The sequence below is a fragment of the Eulemur rufifrons genome, chromosome 15, assembly GCF_041146395.1.
Source record: "Eulemur rufifrons isolate Redbay chromosome 15, OSU_ERuf_1, whole genome shotgun sequence".
NCBI classification, from domain to species: Eukaryota; Metazoa; Chordata; class Mammalia; order Primates; family Lemuridae; genus Eulemur; species Eulemur rufifrons.
In genome coordinates this window covers 90640244-90664629 of record NC_090997.1, presented here as the reverse complement: position 1 = coordinate 90664629, position 24386 = coordinate 90640244, and the positions used below count along the sequence as shown (strand labels likewise).

The following is a 24386-nucleotide window of genomic DNA, read 5'->3' as shown; positions in this document are numbered from 1 at the left end:
GGTTTTCTCTGGGTATGCAGTGTCCTCCCACATCCCAAGGCTGAACGTGAGAGGTTCATTGGTACATCTACATGGTCCTAGTGTGAGTGAGTGTGTCCTGCAAGGGAATGGCGTCCTGTCCAGAGCTGGTGACTGCCTGGCACCCTGAGCTGCCAGGATGGGCTCCAGCCACCTGCCACCCTGAACTGAAATAAATGGGTTGGAAACTGAATGAATGAATTATTGTAAAACAAAAATTTGTGAATTATATGATAATCATACAAATGCACGACAATAAACCATGCAGCCAAAAGCACTCAGTGAGCTGCCATGTTTGTGATGGATTTGGAACTGCGTGATGGAAGGAGGTGTCCTCACAGTGTTCACTTTGCAAATGTTTGTTCCTTGACTTAACCCACCACAACAATAACCAGCATCACTCACTCCTTCACTCAAGATTAGGTAAATAATACTCTTACTTGTTTTTACAAATATATCTTAAATGTATATAAAGCTCATGTGTATTTCAATGATTAATATTAGAAATGTTTTGGTCTTTATTTATAAGTTTGCTGATTTTTGTGATAATAAATATTCCATAGAAACTTAACTCTTGTTTATATCAATTGACCTATGGTAAAATTGTTTTTGTTATACGTTTCATTTAAAATCGCAGTTTCCAAGAACCTACTGACAACAATGTTAAGTGAAGACTTAACTGTATACAACTTAATTTAAAACTATTTTATTGCTAAAAAATGCTAACGATCATCTGAGCCTTCAGCAAGTCATAATCTTTCAGCTGGTGGAGGGTCTTGCGTCGATGTTGATGAATGCCAACTGATCAGGGTGGTTTGCTGAAGGTGGGGATGGCTGTGGCAATGTCTCAAAATAAGGCAACAATGAAGTTTGCTGCATTGGTTGACTCTTTCTTTCATGAAAGATTTCTCTGTAGCATGAGATGCTGTTTGATAGCATTTTATCCACAGTACAACTTCTTTCACAATTGCAGTCAATCCTCTCAAACCCTTTCAAAGCTTCTGCTTTATCAACTAAGTTTATGTAATATTCTACATCCTTTGTTGTCATTTCTACAATGTTCACAGCATCTTCACCAGGAGTAGGTACCTTCTCAAGAAACCACTTTCTTTGTTCATCCATTAGAAGAAACTCCCCATCCATACAAGTTTGATCACGAGATTGTAGTAATTCAGTCACGTATGCAAGCTCCACTTCTAATCCTAGTTCTCTTGCTCTTTCCACCACATCTGCAGTTACTCCCTCTTACTGAAGTCTTGAACCCCTCAAAGTCATCCATGAGGGCTGGAATCAACGTCTTCCAAAAGCCTGTTAATGTTGATATTTTGACCTCCTTCCATGAACCATGAATGTTCTTAACAGCATCTGGAATACTGAATACTTTCCAAAAGGTTTTCAACTTACATTGCCCAGATCGTTCAGAGGAATCACTACCTATGGGAGCTATAGCTTTATGAAATGCATTTCTTAAATAATAAGACCTAAAAGTCAAGTTACCCCTTAATCCATGGGTTGCAGAATGAATGATGTGTTAGCAGGCAAGAAAACAACATTCATCTCTTTGTACATCTCCATCAGAGCTCTTGGGTGACTAGGTGCATTGTCAATAAGTAATATTCTGAAAGGAATCTCTTTTTTTTTATGAGCAGATTTCAACAGTGGCCTTAAAATATTCAGTAAGCCATGCTGTAACCAGGTGTGCTATCACCAGGCTTTGTTGTTCCCTTAATAAAGTGCAGGATTTGGCATAATTCTTAAGGGTGCCAGGATTTTTGGAATGGTAGATGAGCACTGACTTCAACTTAAAGTCACCAGCTGCATTACCCGCTAACAAGAAAGTCAGCCTTGAAGCTTTGAAGTCATGCATTGATTTCTCCTCTCTAGCTATGAAAGTCCTAGATGACATCTTCTTCCAATAGAAGACTGTTTTGTCTACATTAAAAATGTGTTGTTTTGTGTAGTCATCTTCACCAATGATCTTAGCTAGATCTTCTGGATAACTTGTTGCAGCTTCTACACCTGCACTTGCTGCTTCATTTTACACTTTTATGTTACGGAGGTGGCTTCTTTCCCTAAACCTCATGAACCAACCTCTGCTAGCTTCAGATTTTTCTTCTGCAGCTTCCTCATCTCTCTTGGTCTTCATAAAATTGAAGAGAGTTAGGGCCTTGCCCTGGATTAGACTTTGGCTTAAGGGAATGTTGTGGCTGGTTTGATCTTCTATCCAGACCACTCAAACTTTTTCCATGTTAACAATAAGGTTGTTTCACTTTCTTACCATTCATGTGTTCAATGAAGTGCATTTTTAATTTCATTCAAGAACTTTTCCTTTGCATTCACAACTTACTTAACTGTTTGGTGCAAGGGGCCTAGCTTTCGGCTTGTCTAGGCTTCTGACATGCCTTCCTCACTAAGCTTAATCATTTTCTAGCTTTTTACTTAAAATGAAGGGATGCTTTCACTTAACACTGAGAGGCCATTGTAGGGTTATTAATTTTAATATTGTTGCGTCTCAGGGAATAGGGAGGCCTAAGAAGAGAGAAAGATGGAGGAAGAGCCAGTTGATGCAGCAGTCCAAATACACACTACATTTATCGATTAAGTTTGCTGTCTTATAAGGACACAGTTTGTGGCGTCCCAAATCAATTACAATAGTAACATCAAAGACCACTGATCACAGAGCACAGTAACAGATGTATAATGATGATGATGATGATGATGATGGTAATAATGAAGTTTGAAATACTGCAAGAATTACCAAAATGTGACACAGAGACACAAAGGGAGCACATGCTGTTGGAAAAATGACACCGATAAACTCACTTGACGCAGGGTTGCCACAAACCTTTAATTTGTGAAAAACGCATTATCTGCAAAGCACAGTGAAGCAAAGTGCAACAAAACGAGGTATGCCTGAGTACACAAAGAGTGAAATGGAATAAAAGTAAGACATTAATAATATTCCCTTCTGAGTAGGAGACTCAGCTGGTAGGTTTTATTTTCTTCTTCCTTCCTTTCTGCATTTAACAAAGTGAGCAGTTTCTTTCTAAGCCATCCAGGAATAACATGTAAATGCTATTTTTAAAACTAATGAAATCTATTTTAACTTTTCAAACAAAATTAAATTTTACTTGCTACAGATACATATTCAAAAGCTGATATCATTATACCTCTTTGACAGTATAATTCAGAGATTTTTTCCAAAAAATAATTTTTTATACCTTAAAGAAACCGAGAGAGATAAAATACTGGGGTTCGGCACAGTCAGTTGGCATACCCACTTCACTCCACATAGTTGAAGTTATGTCCAGAAAGACAATCTCCTCACTCCCAACCTAGGGCTCCCTTTGCCATCCCTCATGCTTCACAGGTACTTTAATTCTTTATTTAATCTCCCAGAAGATTTTTTTTCAATGTAAAATAGTATCATGCAAAACTATTTAATTGAGTATCCTTCCTCATTTCCTTCCAGGCCTAATCAACCACCCCATTTCCCCGTACATATCTGCACTAATCGGGTGTATATCAGGAAATATATGGAGTGGTTGACTCCTGGTCTTTAATTTCTGGACCTTATTAGTAAAGAAAACATTCTACTGCTCTGTACAGTGCTTTGAGCCTTTAGTGAAATTTCTCCTACACTGCAATAAATATTTGCTAATTTTGATTTAATTTAAAGACCAGGGAGGTTAATCAAGAGCAATTAATCAAGAGTACAAACTCGATGCTATAAATAAATAAATACATTTTCAAATCCTCCAACAACTTTGGAGTCATTTCTAGTCTAGCAACATGCATTCTGATTCATTCTTGGAAACCAGTATAAAATGTGTTGCTCCATATAATTTTCAGTAAATAAGGAACAACCCTATGTTTCAAACGTTATAATTTCTATCATTCTCTCACCAGATAAAAGGAAAATTCAGTTTATCTGGCAATGTAAAAAGTGCTAGATATAATGAGGTTTAAAATATAATGATTTAAAAACAACAGCATGTCTCCTGAAAGAACTACACCATATGTGATTAAGTCAAAAATTATAAAGCAGTAGCTTTAAGCAAAAACTCAGAGAAATGAGAAAAGCAAAACAAAAAGATGTAGTTATGAATGGGTTTTGCAGTAACTTATTATGAGTAAATCATTCACTTGACAAAGCGTATGTGTCTTTCCCAAATAAAGACAAGGATAGTTCCAGACCTTAAGAATAGAATCTTGATAAATTTCTAGTAACTTTGATAAACATGGAAAACATAAAAACATTATGTCAACACCAAAAGAAAGGTTTCCTGTGCCTGCCTCAACAAAAATTATCAGTTTCAAGCAGGATTTACAAAACCTTGTCAAATAGGGGTACAAACCAAACTTTCCTATTATATTGAATTTCAAAGAATGAATGCTTCCCTAAAGAGCAATTTTCTTTCCAGTCTCTATAGGAATTAGTAAACTATAATAAATGAGGATATCAACACTACATATTTCATGCTTTAGGAAGTCATAAACTTCTGTAGTAGGTATGTGCAGCCTTTGTAAAAGAAAAAAAATGAGAGTTTTAAAATGTCTTCCACTTAAATTTAAAATGAGCTGAAAGAATGAACACTACAGACTCAGTAAATGTTGATTAACAGGTAAGTGAAGACATTTTTAAACTAGTTTGCATTTGTCACCATACTAAGTAGAAAAGTGAAGAACACGCAAAGAGGGCAATTCCAGTTCCTTTACGACTCTCAAAGTTAAGTGGGCAAGGCTTCAGGGGATCTGACCAGTCTTGACTACAGTAGGGTTGTTGTTACTCATAAAACATTTTATCGTGAAAATATTCAAGCATATAGGACAATTGAAAAAATAGTAAAATAAACACCCATATGCTGACAACCAGATTCAACAGCTGTTAAGATGTTGCCACATATGTTTCATCTAAAGAAGTATATTTTATTTATTTATTGTTTGGAACTTTCTTCAAGTAAATTGTTCACTCCAACTACTTGACTCATGGTGTCAACAGTCCAAGTCAGAAACCTGTAAAATACACTTTGTAGTATAGGCCCATAAAATCCAAAAATAGAATATACTCTTATCAAAACGGTTCAGCCATGGCCACTAACTATTAATATATCCTAGGACAGACCACTTCACCCCTCTAAGCCTCTGTCTCCTCATCTCTAAATAATGAGGAAGCTAAACTTGAAAATATCCAAAGGTACCATTGGTTATTAAATTTTATCATCTCAATACCCACAAGAAAACTCCACTCTCACTGCCCTGTTCAATCTGCATATGAAGCTTGGAGAGACTGTAGGATCCCTAAAAGACAGCTGGCCCTCCACCCTGGCCCTCACTGCTGTGGACACTTTTCTAGAAATCACTCCAGCTTTTAAAGTAAGGATGACATTTGGCAGAAGTAAACTACTGAATTATTAAATTGTCTAATGAAATATTGATTCTCAACCACATGCAACTTCCTGAAATTTTGGTTTATATTATATAATTTCTCAGATCTTTCACTAGCTTCCCAGCAAGTTTTGCTGCTTAGCTTTTAGAAATAAGTATAATAGGTCATTAGCCTTCCATTAGAAGCAATTACTTCAAAAAAGAGCAAATGTTTCCCTTTCTTTACCACCACATCATGTAAGGATCTTCCTCAATGACAGGCTATGTAATGAGCAATCTAGGTTCTGCTTCAAGAATTAATGCAAAACAGCATTTAGTCATTACGGGCATTAAATTTGGATCATTCATTACCTATCAAAACCTCACCCTCAAAATAGACATTATATAAAAATCATGTGAGAATTACCAGAATGTTTATTATTGAAATTCAAGAAAGATCTTCAAGCCTTCCCAAGTTTTATATGTGCCCACCAGCATCAGCATCTAAGATTACTGATGTATAGACTTTTAAAATTATGGCTGCCCTGATTTTGGATTGAATAAAGATACAATCCAGAACATTTCCTCTGACTAGAAACTGTAGCCTCAGGGGCTATTAGTCCTGCTCTGAAGACACGGACCCTTTTATGCAGCCCCAGTTTAAATCTAAGTTGTTTGGAAACCGTACTATTTTACCGGCAGCAAATGCACCTTAATATGGAAGCTGGCTATGTGCCTTAGGAGAGAAGAAAAATGAACTGACCCTGTACTGCAGAAAGACAGAAAGATGGTTACTATTCAACATTCTGCCACCCGAGCTGAGACAAACAGAAGCTTTAGTTAGTATGTTTTTTCATTATTTTCAAAAAGTATTCCAGCAGTGAACAGTGGTAAAATCATATGTAGATAAATATTGTCATTGGTTTTTTGTTGTTTGTGTTTGTTTGTAGAAAAAAAAACTACAGAAAATTTGATATTTCAGTTTCAATAATACTCTAGGTCTGTACAGCAAATTTGTATGCATTAACACCTTGATCCTATAATATCTTTCTCACTGCTGTCTAGATGACAAAACTGAAGATTGATATATCACTTGTGCATTAAATAAGATCAATTAGCAAGTAAGGAATCAAATCCAGGCCCTGTGATTCCAAATGCAGCATTTTTCCCATTACACTTTACTTTCACCGTACTATAATTAATATGAAAAATAAGTTACTATGTATACTTCAGTTCCATAAGGTTTACAAATCATTTAACATAAGCTACTCTATTTAGTTGTTATAATTAAAGCTCAAAACTGTCAAATTCTCTAAGATAAAGTAGTAAATTTATCACAATAAATTAGAATTACTTTTCCATGACATTTCCCTAACACTATGGTATCAAAGTCTCACTGCCAGCTTAATATTAAAAAGAAGAGACCTAGAAAGAGGGTTTGTGGTTGCCTATGGCTGGGCAGTGGGATAGAGGAAATGGGGAATGCCTGCTAATGAGTAATGAGTATGGGGGATTTCTTTTTGAAAGGGAACAAAATATTCTAAAATTAGATTGTGGTGATAGTTGCATAACCCTGTGAATATGCTAAAAATCAATAAATTGTACATTATAAAACAGTGAATTACATGTGAATTATATACCAATAAAGCTTTTAAAAAAGAAAAAACTGGAATCAAATTCTGTAGGATTTCTGCTTTATTATATTAACATTGTAAATCTAAGGAAATATTGAAATTTGAGTTTCTTATTCAATTACAAATACTGTTCCATTCAAAGGACTCTTCTAAAATAAGATATGGCCCCAAATTCAAGAAGTTTATAATTCAGAAGGTAAAACAAAGAAATAAATAGTTAATTATAATACAAGCTAAAGTTAAATATAAATTCCATAAAAATAAGTGTGCATAAAAAGTAGTGGAACATTCCAGAGGAATCTCCTGGAAACTTAAATATGAATTACCAGGGGGCTCTGTAACCTTGGGCAGCATAAAATAATATAGTAAAGTACTTCAAGAGCACAGCTCTGCATACAAGTTAAGGCATTGCTTCTTCATTTATAAAATAAGGAAACTGATCAAGGAATTTCTACAATTTCTACAAATCATAAAGTTCTAAAAACTATAATTTAAGTTGACACTAGTTAGATTGACTTCCACTGTGAATTATTTTTCATTTTTGCTTGAAATATTGTGTCATTACCTTATCAACAAGTCATAAAACAGAAGTATAACATTGTTGTCATTCCCATACCAAAATGACTTGCATCTAAAATAAGACTGTTTCCTTTTTTTTTTTTGAGACAGAGGCTCGCTCTGTTGCCGTGGGTAGAGTGCCATTGTGTCATGTAGCTCACTGCAACCTCAAACTCCTGGGCCCAAGCAATCCTCCTGCCTCAGCCTCCTGAGTAGCTGAGACTACAGGCTCACACCACCACTCCCAGCTCATTTTTCTATTTTTAGTAGAGACAGGGGTCTTGCTCTTGCTCAAAGCTGGTCTTGAACTCCTGACCTCAAATGATCCTCCTGCCTTGGCCTCCCAGAGTGCTAGGATTACAGGGCGTGAACCATTGTGCCCGACTGAAAATTGTTTCCTTTAAAGGAGACATTCTGAAGAACTATGTCCTTATTTTAAAGATACAAATATTATACAGTCTCTCTTTTAGAATTTCCTATTGTAAATGCTCTTTATGTTTGCATATCTCTAATATTCACAAATATTTTTCCTTTGAAAATGGACTAAATTTTGGAAATGGTCAAAAGTCAAAGATCTGGCAAACATAGCTGGCAATCAAAAGAGCAATTTTTTTTTAACTAAGATGAAAATGTAAATGAATAAACTTCGTAGCCATTTCTGAAGAACAAGTAGCCGATGTCTTCTGAATCCAATCAGCATGTTGCTGTGCTCTGTATCTTTGCTCATCCAGTTGTCTATTCTTAGAATTCTCTGCTCTACTAAAATTCTACCTACTCCTCAAGTTCTATATTAGCACTACCTTTTCTCTTAACACTTCCCTGACATTGTCAAGTCAGAAATTACTACTCCTTCTTCTGTGTTCTAACAACTTCTATTATTTTATTATACTGTATTTGGCACATCCCATTTTAGACACTACAGTGTTTGCGTTCTCAGTATCTGGAACTCAGACAGTACTAAGATAGAATATGTGGTTCCACACTGAGCCAAATCATTTAACCTGACTAGGTTTTAGTCTATATTTTGTATCAGGGATATGTTTATCTAATAACTTCATAAAATATTTTTAATTGGCATTGTCTCTTATTAGGGTACAAAAAATTAGGCATTTAAGCTGGTAGTGGGCATATAAACAGCTACTACCTTGGCAAGGGGGAAATTTATATATCAAAAACCTTTAAATGTTTTGGTCCTTTTGGTCCAGTTATTCTATTCTAAAAACATATGCTGGACATAACAAGGATGCACTCAATGATTCAGAAGGATGTTCAGGCCGGGCGCGGTGGCTCATGCCTGTAATCCTAGCACTCTGGGAGGCCGAGGCGGGTGGATCGCTCAAGGTCAGGAGTTCGAGACCAGCCTAAGCAAGAGCGAGACCCCGTCTCTACTAAAAATAGAAAAAAATTATATGGACAACTAAAAATATATATATAGAAAAATTAGCCGGGCATAGTGGCGCATGCCTGTAGTCCCAGCTACTCGGGAGGCTGAGGCAGGAGGATCACTTGAGCCCAGGAGTTTGAGGTTGCTGTGAGCTAGGCTGACGCCATGGCACTCACTCTAGCCTGGGCAACAAAGTGAGACTCTGTCTCAAAAAAAAAAAGAAGGATGTTCATCACAGAATTATTTATCATGAGAACATTGGTAATAACTGTGCTATCTAACCATAGTGGATAGCTTGAATAAATTGTGGTACAGCCATTCAATAGAATTTTATTTACACTGTAAAAAAAATCACAATAAAAGACATGGAAAAGCATTCATGATGTGTAAAGTTTAAAGGAAGGTTATAAAATCTCAGAAGAAAGCCAAATAGCAAACAGCACTTCACTGGTTCTGTATCACAAGCACCCTGGCCTGAGGGATGGCAGTGCCCTGGCTGCTTGCTCTGGGCAGCCGCACACATACCTTCGTCTTTTCAAATCCTGAATCCGCAGTAAATACACTGTTAGATGATGTTTTCGACTGAAAAAAGTTCCCCTTTCCTCTCTCTCTTTAACTCTTTCAAAGTTTATCCTAAAAGATGTAAAACTCCTCATTTTATAAAATTTCTGAGCCAAGTATCAAAAACTTTTTAAAGAAAGGTTATAATTAATAGCAGACCTATACCAAGAACACTAAATTCAGATGTTTGAGGGTGAGCTTAGATTCAAAACTGATAGACTCAAAAAATGTAATTCTTAAAAATATTGAGAAGTACATTTAAGTCTCAGTATTTCTTTCCATCCTAACCTAAGCAAACATATTTGTTTTCCCTCTTATATCAGTCACAGTAAAAATGATTTCTTTGCTTTGCTTTGTTTAGTTTCTGGCAATGGAACAGGACTTCTTTTTAATATGATGCCTTATGTAAAAACAGAATTAGATCAGCTTTACTGTGGGCTAACTAGGTTTTTAGGAGCTATCTAGGAGTCTAAGCAATAACCCAGAGGAGCCCTCGTAAACTGAGGAGTACCCATCCTCCGGGTTTGCCATCACAAGCTCACTGGTCTAGGGAAGCTTCTTCTTGCACTTCGTCAAGCTGAGTCCCAGAGAAAACAACAACCCTGAGGGAAACTTGAAAGATTTATTTTCTCCTTTACTGTTGAAAGCAATGGTTTGTGTAACCTGGGGTGGACCAGGTTACATCTGAGACCCGGTGAGTCTAAGTCTGTGGGGCATGAATCTTTTGGAAAAGTTCTCTGGGCGACTATGATGTGAACTTCTTGTTAAGAGGTAAGGGATACTTCAGGGGAGAAGGCAATGAGGGTGAAGATCACAGCTCTACTCCCAAGACACATTAGGCTGTGCTGGCAAATTGTATGGATCATCTCGTTTGAGCCACACAACCAATGTGTGAGAACAATCGTGACAATAATAACTGTAACAACAGTCTCCAAAACATATAGCAGTTATGTGCCAGCTCTGTTTTTACCATTTTATAAATACTAACTTATTTAATTCCTACAACAACCTTATGAGAGAGAGAGAGAGAGAGAGAGATTCCAACCCCATCTTCTGAAAAAGGAACTGAAATGCAGAGATGTTAAATGACTTGCCAGGGTCACATAATGGGGAAGTGGCAAAGCCAGGCTTGTTTGAATCTAGACTCACTCTAGACTACTCTGAACTCTCCTAACCATTAGAATTCCTCAGCACTACTTATTTGAACTTCCTCGTTTTATATGGAAAATGCAACACTGCATTTTATGTTTATGGGGCTTATGACATATCTTTGGCACATGACAGCCATTCAATACATGTTCTTTGAATTAAATTGAATTTTGTTAAAAAGACACATTTCTTATAGGAAAAAAAGAAAAGCCCCAGTCTAGAAAGTTGACTCTTTTCAATTTATTTCTTTAAGGTGTTATCATGCCCTTTTAAGTGCAATGATAAAATAACTACATTTGGAGCCAGGCACTATGGCTCATGCCTATAATCCCAGAACTTTGGGAGGCCAAGGCAGGAGGATTGCTTGCACCATGGGGTTTGAGGCCAGCCTGGGAAACATAGCAAGACCCCATCTCTACAAAAAATAATAAAAAAAATTAGCCGGGCATGGTGGCATGCTTATAGTCCTAGCTACTCAGGAGGCTGAGGCAGGAAGATCACTTGGGCCCAGGAGTTTGAGGTTGCAGTGAGCTATGATCATGCCAGTGCACTCCAGCATAGGCAACAAAGCAAGATCCTGTCTCTAAATTGGGAAAAAAGAAAACAAACAAACTACTTCTTGGTATGGAGATCTAGGTGGTTCTGTGAATGCAAAATTTAATATTTGTATTATTGAGACTCAAACCAAACTAAACTATAAATCTAAAATCAGAACCAACTATACTGATTTACATTAAAACGAACCAACCCATCTTTTTTACAAAACTGCAAAATGAACCCATTAAAAATGCATCTAAATGTACAAATTTAAACTACAACAAAATCTTTGTTCTCTTAAAATTATACAGCCAGAACTTGAACATCAAATTAGTTCTGAAAAGAACGTAATTCATTGTGTTTAAACTTCTGAGAAAAAACAAGTACATAGCTACCCTCCAAAACTGTCAACAATAAAACATCCCTTATAGATGATCTCTGTTCCTTATCTATAAAATGAAATGGTTGAATCAGATGATTTCCAACATCTTCTTGTGGTCCAGGATTTCACAGCTCATATTTTAAAGGAAAGTGTAGGCTAAATTTCTCTAGATAATGAAATGCATATGGCAATAATTTAGAACAAAACAATATCTACTACTGAGATAACGTGACTCTCTTTCTATTACATGGTCCATTTTAGCCAAGTACAATTCCTAAAACTATCTGAAATTAAGTGTAGAGAGACACTGGATCAGGAACCAGAAAACCTATGTTGAGTACAAGTTGTACCACATACTAGCTAAGCGACTACTGGCATGTTCCTTCACCTGCTGATTTACAAAACCTGTTTCCCCCATTGTTGAAAATTTCTTTCCTACCTATCTCTTAAGGATACAACACATTAATTAACATTATATTTATCAACAATGTAAATATGAGAAAACACACTGTAAACTCTAAAATACTACAAATGTAAGGAAATCTTATCAGCAGTACCAAGATATTTTCCCATGATGAAAGCTTACAGTTATTTTATTGCTAGAGTCGACCATTTTTCTCTCAGTCCTCTTAAAAGCAAAATAGTTGTTTATCGTAAAAACCGTTCAACATCTTCTTTCATTTGTTGTTTTTCCAAAATTCCTGTTTAGGCTTGATCAAGCCATACTTGCATATCAGCCTATTATTTATTAAGCATTAAAAGGCACAGTCTGCTTTTATAAGTGAGCTTTGTTATAATTTAATCTTTTAAGATTCCATAGAACTGAACGAACTAGAGGAAGAAAAATTAAAAGAAACCCTCTGATGCACTTCATATCCTTTTTAGTTTTAATTATTTGGACTCATTTACCTTGCCCAGAAATAAATAAATTTTGTGAAACTGAGAAAGCTACCATGGCATGAAATTTTCTATATTCTCCTATTCTATGGTTGGAGCTCTACTAATTGCTTATTTTAGGGAACTAAAAATAAACTACCAAATATACTAAGAGAAGCTGGCAGTGCTCACAGTCAAGAGTAAGAGGGAGAAGATAATGTCTGTACATTTAAAATCTAGCAGTACATATAGCTTGGAAATTTCCATTTGAAATTTAATAAACTATACCCCTAGGAAAACAAAAACCATTAACCTTTTAGTTACAATTATCAAATAATACTCTAAAAAAAAGAGACCTTTTATCCATATCCACAACACTATTCCAACTCTCTCTCAGAGGGACTTTGTTTGTTCCTGATCTGTCCTAGCATCACATTCGGAGACTTATGCAAATGACAAGGATATCATGCCTATAAAAGAGCTTTAAAATGCAATCTTGTAGAATGGTATTAATTATTTTTTAATTAAGTGACAAAGCATTACATCAGAACTAATTATAGTGCTTTTAGCTAAAAGTCCTTGATAGCATGAGTTTTCTGATTAAAAATGTTAATTAGCGAACTTTAAAAAAAATTCTGATAATACACATCAACTTGGGAAGCTATGGCAAAACAGAGGTCAAGGAGCCATCTAAAATAGTCCTTATGCCTGTGGAAGCCACAGGAAAAATATTTGACAGTGACAGGTAGGAATGCAGGTATTCTTTCCTTGACTCTATCCCACTTTTATTTGCAATCTCGGCCTGATCAGGAAGTGTGGAAATAGAGGGAAAGCAGAGGAAGCAATCTGCCTCGGTGGTAACACAGCTCTGAGGAAACACGCCTAAGGCATCACCAGAGAGCACTTAGATGGAGGCCAATTCTTCTGCATATGCCATTTTTCTTCATTAAACCTCAGTCTCCATGAATTTTCTGAACTAACCAAACCAAGAGTTTCTCATGAAACCAAGAAGAGACAATTCTTCCCATGATCAATGGGGAATTCTGACCTGCAGATAGAGGGTCATGGCTCTGACCTTCTCTACGGTTCAATCTACATGGGATTTGATTATGAAGAAAAACTGACGAAATCTGAGAGTTGACCTTAAAATACCTACATCTCAAAATTCAGATCATGACAAAGTAAGGCTTCCCCACTCTAGAACACTTGAGGATTTAATTGTTCAAGGATAGCAGAGTTTTCCACCTGAAAAAAAGGGCGGAAAAATGTGTGCAAGTAAAAAATATAAGAAAAATTAACTAGTTGAAAACCCACCATTCCGTCCAATATCTTCTGAAAAATCACATCTTCAACCTTAACTAACTCTAAATACAAGGAGCTACATATGTAGATGAAAAATGATGTGTGAACTTACTTCATCAGTGAATCTGAAAATCTGTTGAGAATTTAGTGTGCCTTTGTGGTCATAATCCGTGACCACTTGGCACCACAAGCATCCATATAGTTCTATGTTGTCCATAGGTGAAAACACACACACACACACACACACACACACACACACAGAGCAAGTGTCTTATAGAAATCACCAATCATGACTTGCCAGGTGGAATTTTCTGGTCTCTCTATTTTTCACAGAGCACTCAGAGGCAGCTGCTCTGACACCACAGAATACACAGTTTTCCAGGGATGACTTTGAGATCAGCAGCATCCTGAAAGCTTTAGCCCCCTAGAAAGCCTGGCTAAGAATAGCAACAGTTTCACTCTGTATGTAAACCACTTGTCACCAAAGTGGTGCATGTACCACACAGAAAAAGATGACCAATGGGGGGTGCAGTAAGGCAACAGTAGAAAGTAAGAACAAAATTACTCTCTACTAATATTTAACATATGATTTTGCCATGGCATAGCTGTATAGCTTTTAAATGGATATATATCTATATATAGTTATATGTTTAAAATATTTTTGCTGATAGGACTACATGATCAAAAAAGTTTGGAGATGATTAAAACCAAGTAAACTGGCCGGGCGCGGTGGCTCATGCCTATAATCCTAGCACTCTGGGAGGCCGAGGTGGGTGGATCGCTGGAGGTCAGGAGTTTGAGACCAGCCTGAGCAAGGGTGAGACCCCGTCTCTACTAAAAAATAGAAAGAAATTATCTGGCCAATTAAAAATATATACAGGAAAAAAAAAAATTAGCCAGGTATGGTGGTGCATGCCTGTAGCTGCATCCCAGCTACTCAGGAGAATGAGGCAGAAGGATTGCTTGAGCCCAGGAGTTTGAGGTTGCTGTGAGCTAGGCTGATGCCACGGCACTCACTCTAGCCCAGGCAACAAAGCGAGACTCTGTCTCAAAAAAAAAAAAAAACCATGTAAACTAAAATTATTTACATATATATGTAGGCAAATACGAGTTATATTACTCAAATCAAAATTTGTAAAAGTGCTTAAGTCATGAAGAACTCAATTCACAACACAAAATTTTTAATTTTTTCTGATTCTTCTATAATGGCTCATATCCCAATCTACTCTACAAGAAGCTGCTTTTACCATGTCCTCAATTAAACATTTTGCAAAAACTGGCACTAAGAAAAAAAGGACTTATAAAAATCCTTTCTGACTCAACATAAACTCAGACAACCAGCTTTTAATCCAAAGATTTAATGATATAAAACATCCCAAAGTGATTATATAACAATGAAAACAAATTTAAGTCAATATTATTTTTAAAATCATTTACATTCAGTTTTGCTTTTACTATGCTCTATGAGAAGAAAAATTATTTTTTATAGTCATGAATATTTTAAAGGAACTAATCAATCAAAACCAAATCTGGAAAAATCAGCAAACAGCATAGGGTGATGTTAGGTCATCAGGGCAATTTCAATGCTGCTAATTATATCTCCAAGTAAACAGAACTTATGTTTTAGCTTCCTGCCCAAATTTTATGGGATGTATAAATAGGCAGAAATATTTTTAAAGGCAGAAAATACAGATGAATATGTAAATAAGTTGAGAAGGGGAAAAGTATATTTTAACTCCGAGAACTGTGAAGTGCCTTATTTCATTCCTCCATTCTCTTTGAAACATACAGAGAAAACCCACAAAATGAGAATATTCTACACAAATTTCCACTTGTGTAACACACTATATTTTCTGACAGATGAGAGAGGTATGAAAATAAGCATAGAAAGATGATGTGCCACTAAGGAAAAAGTCTGATAAACGACTAAAATGCCATATAATATGTAAAAAAGACTGATTACAAAGAAGAATTAAAACAGAGATAAAAATAGTAACAGATACTGGATTTCAAAATGCCAATATGAATCTTAAATCAAGTTTCACTTAGGTTATGCAACATTTTTTTCTCATTCTCTTCAGTCTGTAAATGTATTTACAATAGATTTTCTCTATATTTTTAAGGAGAAACATTGAAACTTACAGTATTGCCTTTCTAAGAAATTAAATTTAGAGAATGTAGGAGGTATAGGGAGAAAGTCATGACAGCATTTATAATTAGGGGGAAGAGAATTTACAGTGTCTTAAAGCAAATAAATGCCAAACTTATTTAAACTTTAAAGCACAACACAGAAACTATTGAGAATTAAAACACAATTAAGTATTTTCAGACGGTATACATGCTTATGTCAATATTTGAGATGGCAACTGTTAATTAATACTTAATTCTGTAACTAAAACTTTTATTTATATCATATGAATTAATATAGTTCAATAACTAAGATGAGTTTTCAAAACATGACCACGCAAATTAAATGTATCTGTTACTAGCTCACTTATTTCATAGTAATTGTGCCACTTCCTAAACTGGATTTTCAGTTCTTGCGCCAACAGCTCATATATCACTGCCTTATATTGACACCTGCTGGACAGTACTGGAATTGTACATTTCTCATTGCATTATCTAGGCAGTTAATTTTGCATTTGTGAAAAGAATATGTGGAAGATAACATTTCGACAGTAAGCAATACAAATTTTAATTTTCTAAAAGTAACATTCATTCTAGACATTTAAATTTTAATGACATCTTTAGGAAATAAAATTATAAATCTCAGGTATTGCCAAAGAGTACCTCTGATGGGAGTTAACTTACTCATAACTTCTGTAACTTAACTTGTGCTTATTTGGGGTATAATTATGCAACTAATTAGCAACTTTCTCCAGTACTTGACTTCTGCTGCTTCATACCTTGCACTAACTGAATGCCTTGGTCACATGACATGAGGAAAAATATTGTTTGGTTTTGTGAAAGTACACATACAAATGGATCAGAAAAATGACCCAGCTATTTAAAAAAAGAATGTTTTATGTATTCATACCGGTGGCTTATAAACATAACATGCATTAGTGAATGAGCTTTTCTTCCCTATCATCAAATTTGTCTTTTCATGAAAAACACAAATGTTTACCAGGAAATGAACCAAAACACAACACATTGAAATAATTAGGTTTAAAAATCTGAACTAATTAAATTATACTAAGTTTTAACTAACTATACAAATGAAAACGCTTCTAAGTATTTCTACAAAGAATGCCTCACTATCTTAATCTGTCTCCCAAAACTTTTCGGCAAAAAAAGTCTCCAGACAGAAATATATTGAATTGGCCAAGCTGTAAGAAATAACAATGTGATATGATGAAGCTAATGGAATGCTGCTTCCCCATCCCAATCTGCTGCCCTACATGCACAGTCTGGGTGCTTGGACATGTCATATTTTATACCAGCAGAAAAATAATATTGTCTTAGAGGCAGTTTTTCCAATTGCAAATGAACCCGGGCAGCTAACAGAGGAACAAGATGCATTCTTGAGTACGGTACTAAGAATATAACAGGAAAGAACATGGTATTGCGGTGGTGCTCTAACATTCCTATTATAATTTCCTCCTTTTACATCACATCGCTCTAATTTTTGACAACAGTGATGAAATAGTATGAACGTAGTTTGAATAAAACAAAAGTGTGATCAAAAACATAATAGCTAACTTAAAAAAAATACAGCAGCCAATTCAATGGTATATGTTCAGGATGACGTAGTAGTAGAAATTTGCAACTGTCAAACAAGTTGCCTTCTGAAAGTCTACTTAATCCACCTGTCCAAACGAAATTAAGTTCTTCAAGTGTTACTACAACATATGGAGACTTAAAAATATAGGGGATGTTTTATGATGAGATTAAGTGTGATCATTTTTTAAATGTGCTTTAATTTTTTAATTGAAAAAGTATCGGCTATAAAAAGATGGACAGTTTTTAAATGATCTCCTGAAAGATTATTTTAAAGTCTTCTTTTAATTTTACTGAAATTTACATACAATTAACATGCCATTCAATATTAAGACACTACAAAATCCCAGAGAGATAACAGGTCTTAATAAATATAGTAGTTTTGCCATATTTTCTCCAGACAGTTCACTAACCCATTTCAGAAGACAAGGTTGTGTCAATTGCAAAATAAACTATGTACTAAAACTGTACCTGTTTCAGATTCTTAAAACAAAATTTAATTAAGCAATTCACTTATACAGCTTTTACAAGCAGTTACTAAGAAAGGAAATTTTTCCCTTGATAAGAACGTGAAAGATTAGTTTTTAGAGGCTGAGAAACAGTAAAATTGTCAGACACCCGAGATCCTTATTTTCAATCACTCAGTTACCTTACAGAGCTTCTGATACCGAGGAGAGGAAACTGCCATCCTTTGTAAACGATGCAACAAAACCACAACTTTCTGCAGAGACGTTCTCACCACAGCCATCATTTTAAGTTTACCACACTTCTGAAGACACCTCAGAATTTGCATTATAAATGAAGAGCAACGATCATTTCCTCCCGGTCACTGGACAATGATTTGCCAGTTCTCTGAGCATGCTCGTTTCCAGGAATGCATTTGAAAGATACAGGGGTTTAGGCTCTAGGAAAAAGCAGGCTGGTATTCCTTCAACTTCTTCTCAATTTAAAAAGCAAAGACAGACGCCACACAGAAAGCCCCCCAGCAGATGCTCACAGCCAGCACTTGCTCAGCCTGGCATGGCCAGAAATGAAGCAAGTTGTCGAGCCGCCAAGCGCTGCTGGCTGCCGGAGAGGAGTGCGCTCAGTAGCCAAAGAGGATATTAAGTGAAACATTAAAGCTGCAGATACAAAGCAGACATCCCCTGGGAACAGAGATTCAACATATCGCCGCCACCACCACGGTGCATGCCTTGTAGCTGCTTTATTTTAAGAGACAGAGTAGCATTCTCCCTCTCTAAAGAGGGATGCATTTACTACCTGATAAATACAGCTCTGGTTGTGCTCTGTGAATTAGTGAACAAGAGACCCTGTTATAAATCCTGAGAAGAGCAGAAGGGTACCTGACTCTAAGGACAGTAGCCCAGACATTAAGTGCTAATAAATCACCTCTAGACAGGTCTCAGCACGAGATCATCTAAAACAAAAAAGCAAAACAAAACAAAACAAAAATACTTGCAGGGGGTATGTGGCTTTACCTAAGATACCCTAAAAGCAGAGCTGTCCAGTGGACTCTCATAAGACTGCCTAGGAGGAAAGCATTAGAAATGGGGTAGGTTAAGACTCCTCTAACTAAATGGCAAAGTTAATAAAAAATAAAGTCTGTAATTGACTACTGAATATTCCCTTGTAGACAGCATTTTCATGATCTCATTTTAGTTATCATAAAACTGTTTTAATTTTATGAATAGAAAATATGAGACCATAATTATATCATATGAAGACCCAATTCAGAATTTTTTGGCTTTTATGTGTATGTATACATTCTTGAGACACATTCTCTACTGCAGTCTGAATACCATTATAAATAGCAATTGGAGTAAAGTACTGTCAGGAGATGAGCAAAATAACCCCGAATGATTAAATGACTGGGTCAAAGAGCACAGCCAGAAATAGAACCCAGATGTTTCTCATTATCAGCGTCCTGCTCAAATTAGTAACCTGGGCAATGCCACAGTTTCACCTCTCTCGAATGTTACCGTGACTCTTTAAAAGAAATACAGTGTTTAAGCATTGGTTTCTCTTCTTTTACTTCATCTGCCTTTTTCAGTCCTTCATTTTAGCATGATTTAAAGTCCTATTGGGCCTTATAGAGTCGTTTATCAAATAGTGTTTTTTGTGGCTTCTTCCCGCATGTTTTTTCCCTGAAGGGCTATACTGAGAGTCTATACTGCCTCCCTCTGGTGAGGCTAATGATGTTGTACATATGTGCCAAGCCAAAAGCAGAGGATGTACTCAAAAAACATGATTTAAAATACTAAGTTATTAGGCAAACAGAATCAGATTAGTGATTGTTTAGGGGTGGGAATGGGGAATTAACTGCTAAAGGGTAAAAGGCTTCTTTTTGAGGTGATGAAAATGTTCTAACTTGATAGTGATAATGTTTGCACAACTCTGTGAATATACTAAAACCAACTGAATTATAAAATCTAAATGGATGAACTGTATAACGTGAATTATATACCAATGAAGTTGCTATAAAAAAATATGAAGTTATTTCTTTTCCAGCACCAGCAGATGAAGTATTTACCCCATGTACAGGGTATGAAAGAAGATCTGAAACATTCTACAAAGTCTGTATCTATGGAACGAGACAGTGAAAAATTAGGCTAAATGCAAACATAGGAGATGCAAATATAATAATCCCAAAACACAAATTGTTAAGAGAACAAAACCAGCCACCTATTTTGACACACCCCAGAAAGCAAAAGGGCCTCAGGATTTTACCCAGGAAAGAATAAGAGCATCTCAGTTCATACTGCTAAAATGTAAAGCTTAAATTTTAAAAAAGAACTAAAACAATAATATTCTAGAACATGGGCATGAAAATGAAGAATAAATGCATTTGAATTAATAAACTAGTTGGAAGTGAATAAGCTTTCACTCAAGAGCACAAAAATAAAATAAAAAGTTTTTGCATTTTTGGCCAAATTCTCTCATCTGAATACAGATTCACAGCAACGACCGCATACCTGGCATCTCCTCCTCAATGTTACTCAAATGCCTCATTTCAACATAGTAAAAATGGCATCTGTGTGATCCTCTCACACTTACCACTAACTTGCACCCCAGCCCTGGCATTTTCTTCTCATATGTTCCCAGTCTCTCGGGAGCTAATACCACCTCCTTGTCTCTCCCCATTTCCCGACTATCAAGTCACTAGGTCTGCCCTACCATTGCCTCCTTTCCGGTCATTATCACTTCTGGCCTGGTGGGCTACAAGGATGTCCCAACAGACCTCTCTGCTGTCATTCTTGCCTCACTCAAATCCATTCCTTATAATGTCATCAGTTAGATTCCTATAAAGCAGAAACCCCATTGCATTGCTTTTCCTTAGTATCTTTATTCCTTCTCCCCATTGCCACCAGGTTAAGATATAAAATACTCAGCATGGCACACAAGACCCTCTATGATCTGGACTATTCAGCTCTTAAGCAGCTTGTCTCTCCTGCAAGTCTCCAAAGGATCAGCTTTTCTCTTACCAAAAGGCCTCTATGAGGGATAAAACCTAACAGCCCAGCAGCAGGGCAATGAAACATAAATACGTAAATCCAAATGGTCATCCATCCCTCATAGAAATTGTGTGTATCATAGCATACTCCCCCAAATTAATCTTCATCTTCATCTTTCATGTGCTTTAGAGCTGTCCCTTTATCAAAATTTACCCACGATTCACCTTAAACTGAATATAGAATAAACTTCTTCATCTTCATGAAATAGTCCCATGCCCCTGCATGTGGCTGTCACAAGACATGAAACAAGTATAAATAGTAATGTGTCATCTAAGCATTTCTATATACACCCTTCTGCATGGAGCACGGATACACTGAGGTCCTTGTTTCACCTTCTGTAGCACACACGTAACCACCACCACCACCACCACGCCACCAGAAAATTTATTTTGTGATTTGACGTGCTTTTGTACAGTCATTTCCCTCAACAAACACCTCTCCATTTCCAAACAAGTTTCCATTTTAAATGTCTGTTCACTCATACAAAAGGAGAATCAATACACAAGCCCATAGGAAAATTAAAATTCTCTTGCCTCAGAAATACTCAGTGAAAGGTACTAAGTCTCTAACAGTCATCTACCTATAAGGTGTTAAAAATAAAGCCATAGAATATTTTCCAAATAAAATGGAGAGAATGCTTTAAAATTAAGCACATCTAATAAGGGAGGAAGGGAGTGAAAAATCATGCAAATTACCACTATATGAAACATCTTAAACAAATGTTTACATTTATCTTTAGATAAACAAAGAGATTTCAGTAAGCTCTTAATAAATGTCCTCTTTATTATTTTCTATGAGCCAGAAGATTCTATTTCAGCAACATTAGATTCTTTTTCAGAAGCATTACTATACATGTTATAATGTATTTTAGTATTTTTGTCAGCAACCTTTCCTTCTCAATGCTGTTTGCCACACGACAAGTAATCCTGTGCTGAGCTATTTTTATTTAGAAAGATTTTAAACATTTCTATTTACATTTATGTCTTCCACAGTTTGAATATTCATTAAATATTGAGAAGAGTTTTGGCTATGGGAAGAATGTATCCTAAGATTAAATGTGTCAGAAGACATCATTAGAGTCTACAACAGGCCTGTGTTTTGCTGGTGTTCATTACCAAGGTTCATTTCAAGGCTCCTTTTTTACTCGTTGTCTATAAACTGTTACCTACTCAAGTGCATAGGCTAAATAGCTGTTGAAATTAATACCATTACATAAATTAAGTATGGGTGAGCATTTATAGGTCAGGCTTATAGTTTAAATCATAAAAAATTATATAGTCCAGCATCTATCCACATTTAGAGCCCTCTGTAATCCCCTAAAATCCAGATGATAGATAAATATTTTATCAATTCACATTTATGGTGACCTCATGAGACTCCAGAGCATGAAACAAAGGATCAGATTTAACTCTGATACTTGCCTGGTCATACTCATTACTAAATCACAAAAGTACTGGGAAATGAACAAGAAATAAGAAGTAATGTAAATAAATGCAGATTTTCATTAAGTTAATCTAAAGAACATAACAGTAAAACACCATAAGAGTCTCTATGCATGGGAACAAGTTATAAATAAGCCTATTCCAAAAAGGTCTCTTTTTAAAATTTTGTAACTTTTTAATGAAAATAATTTCAAACTTAGAGAAAAATTATAAGAAAAATAGTCGAAAGAAAGCCCCAAGATCCTTTATCCAGGTCCACACATTTGTTGACATTTTATAAAATAGTCTTGATATTGATATTTCAAGGGAAAAGAGTTCCTAAGAACAAATTCAAAAAAGGTCATCAATACTGAATTTCATAATAGTGAAGCCAGGGTCCAAGAGCGGCAGTTAGTATTTACTTAGGATTTGCACTCAGGGCACTGCATAGGCAACTGTGTGGAATAATATAATCTCTGTCCTTGAAGAACCATGGGATCAACTGGCACAAGTGGAGATAGGCATCCAATGGCAATGGGACACGTGTTCACAAGCATATCAGAAAAATAATGATCAAATTGATATGAGAATGAAATGGCATAAAGAAGTAATGACACGTTAAACTCTGGTAGACACGGAGAGCTCTCCATTGAAATAGGTTTTGAACCAAGTTCTAAGTGAGAAGGCCTACATGATTGGCAAGAACAGATCAATCTAGGCAGACAAAATGGGAGGTTCAAGGGCATTCAAGGGCACTGAAGCAGAACTACCTGGGGGCAGAAAAAAGTTTCAGACACTCTTCACAAGATTCTTTATAATTTTTTTAAAGGAAAGATTTTATATTAGCATACTTCACGTAGAAGAAAAATTTGAACCTCAGACTGTATATACAATCATTGTTATCAGGCTAAAGACATAAAAGTAATACCTTCGAGCCTAATATTTAGTTGTAAACTAAGCTATAGAGTTTTTGCGGCTTTTATATTAAGTATGTATAATAAATGGAGAAAGAAACAACTTCACATTAAGGGAAAATGCCCTTATAATTTAGGATTCAATAAAGCTAACCGTAATAGGGCTTAAAATGACGGAAAACAGAATAACTATGAGCCTCTAACTCTAAGTAAACAATTATTACTTCCATAAAACAAGATGGTTTTTTTCCTCTAATATTAAGTGAAAATATTTTACAGATCTTATTTCTAGAAACCAATTATTCCCAGGAGAGCAGGGATCTCAGAGCAGAACAAGGTGACAACCTCACCTTTTAACAGCAATAAATTTGCATAAAGATGGATCAAAAGAGCACAGTACAAACACAAATACTGGTTGTAGTTTCCCATGCATTTACCTGCATCTGCTGTTTGAGTTCCCTGGCCAAGATACTGTCCTGAAGAGCATTCTCCCGCTGAGAGGCATCCGCAAGCACATTCACTGTGGTTTCAGCTTCCTGGATCCACTTTAGGAAGTTCTCCAGGTCTCTGCGAGAGGCCTGCACTGCCCTCAGCTCAGCCTCCAAGGCATTCTGTCTGTCAGCAATACTGAAAGTAACAACACGACAGGCACGGTTCCATTACTTACGGTGTGACATTCCACATCACGCACACCCTAAACAAAAATTAACAGACAGCTTCAGAGGAACTTTTATTTAAGTCACTGAATGTAACTTGGAGATTTATTTATATGTGTATCTTGAATAATCCTTAGTGGAGGAGGCATGTGAATTGTGACAAGAGCAAGACGGAGACACATAAATATTAACAAAATTACATCCATATCATAATATAGGTAGGACTACATTTTACATCTCATAATTGTACATGAAGTCATTCCCTCATATGCTTTAAGTCAATATCTCAGTATAATGCCAGGCACCCAAAAGGCAATATCAAGAAATATTCATACAGTCAGTGACTAAATGAATTCTAGGAAGTAAAATCTGAAGAAATATTTAAGGTAAAATAA

The 24386-nt window shown here is 35.9% G+C and overlaps 1 protein-coding gene across 2 annotated transcripts in view; it reads right to left on the bottom strand.

Moving 5' to 3' along the window:
* Positions 1-24386, bottom strand: part of UTRN (utrophin) — a 478322-nt gene that overhangs the window by 215152 nt on the left and 238784 nt on the right. Inside the window, exon 51 of one of the 2 annotated variants that reach the window (XM_069488656.1) lies at positions 23773-23962. In XM_069488656.1, the coding sequence (XP_069344757.1) occupies positions 23773-23962 (190 nt within the window). Of the gene's footprint in view, positions 1-18137; positions 18594-23772; positions 23963-24386 lie in introns of those variants that run through there. The other variant, XM_069488657.1, reaches the window with a different exon arrangement.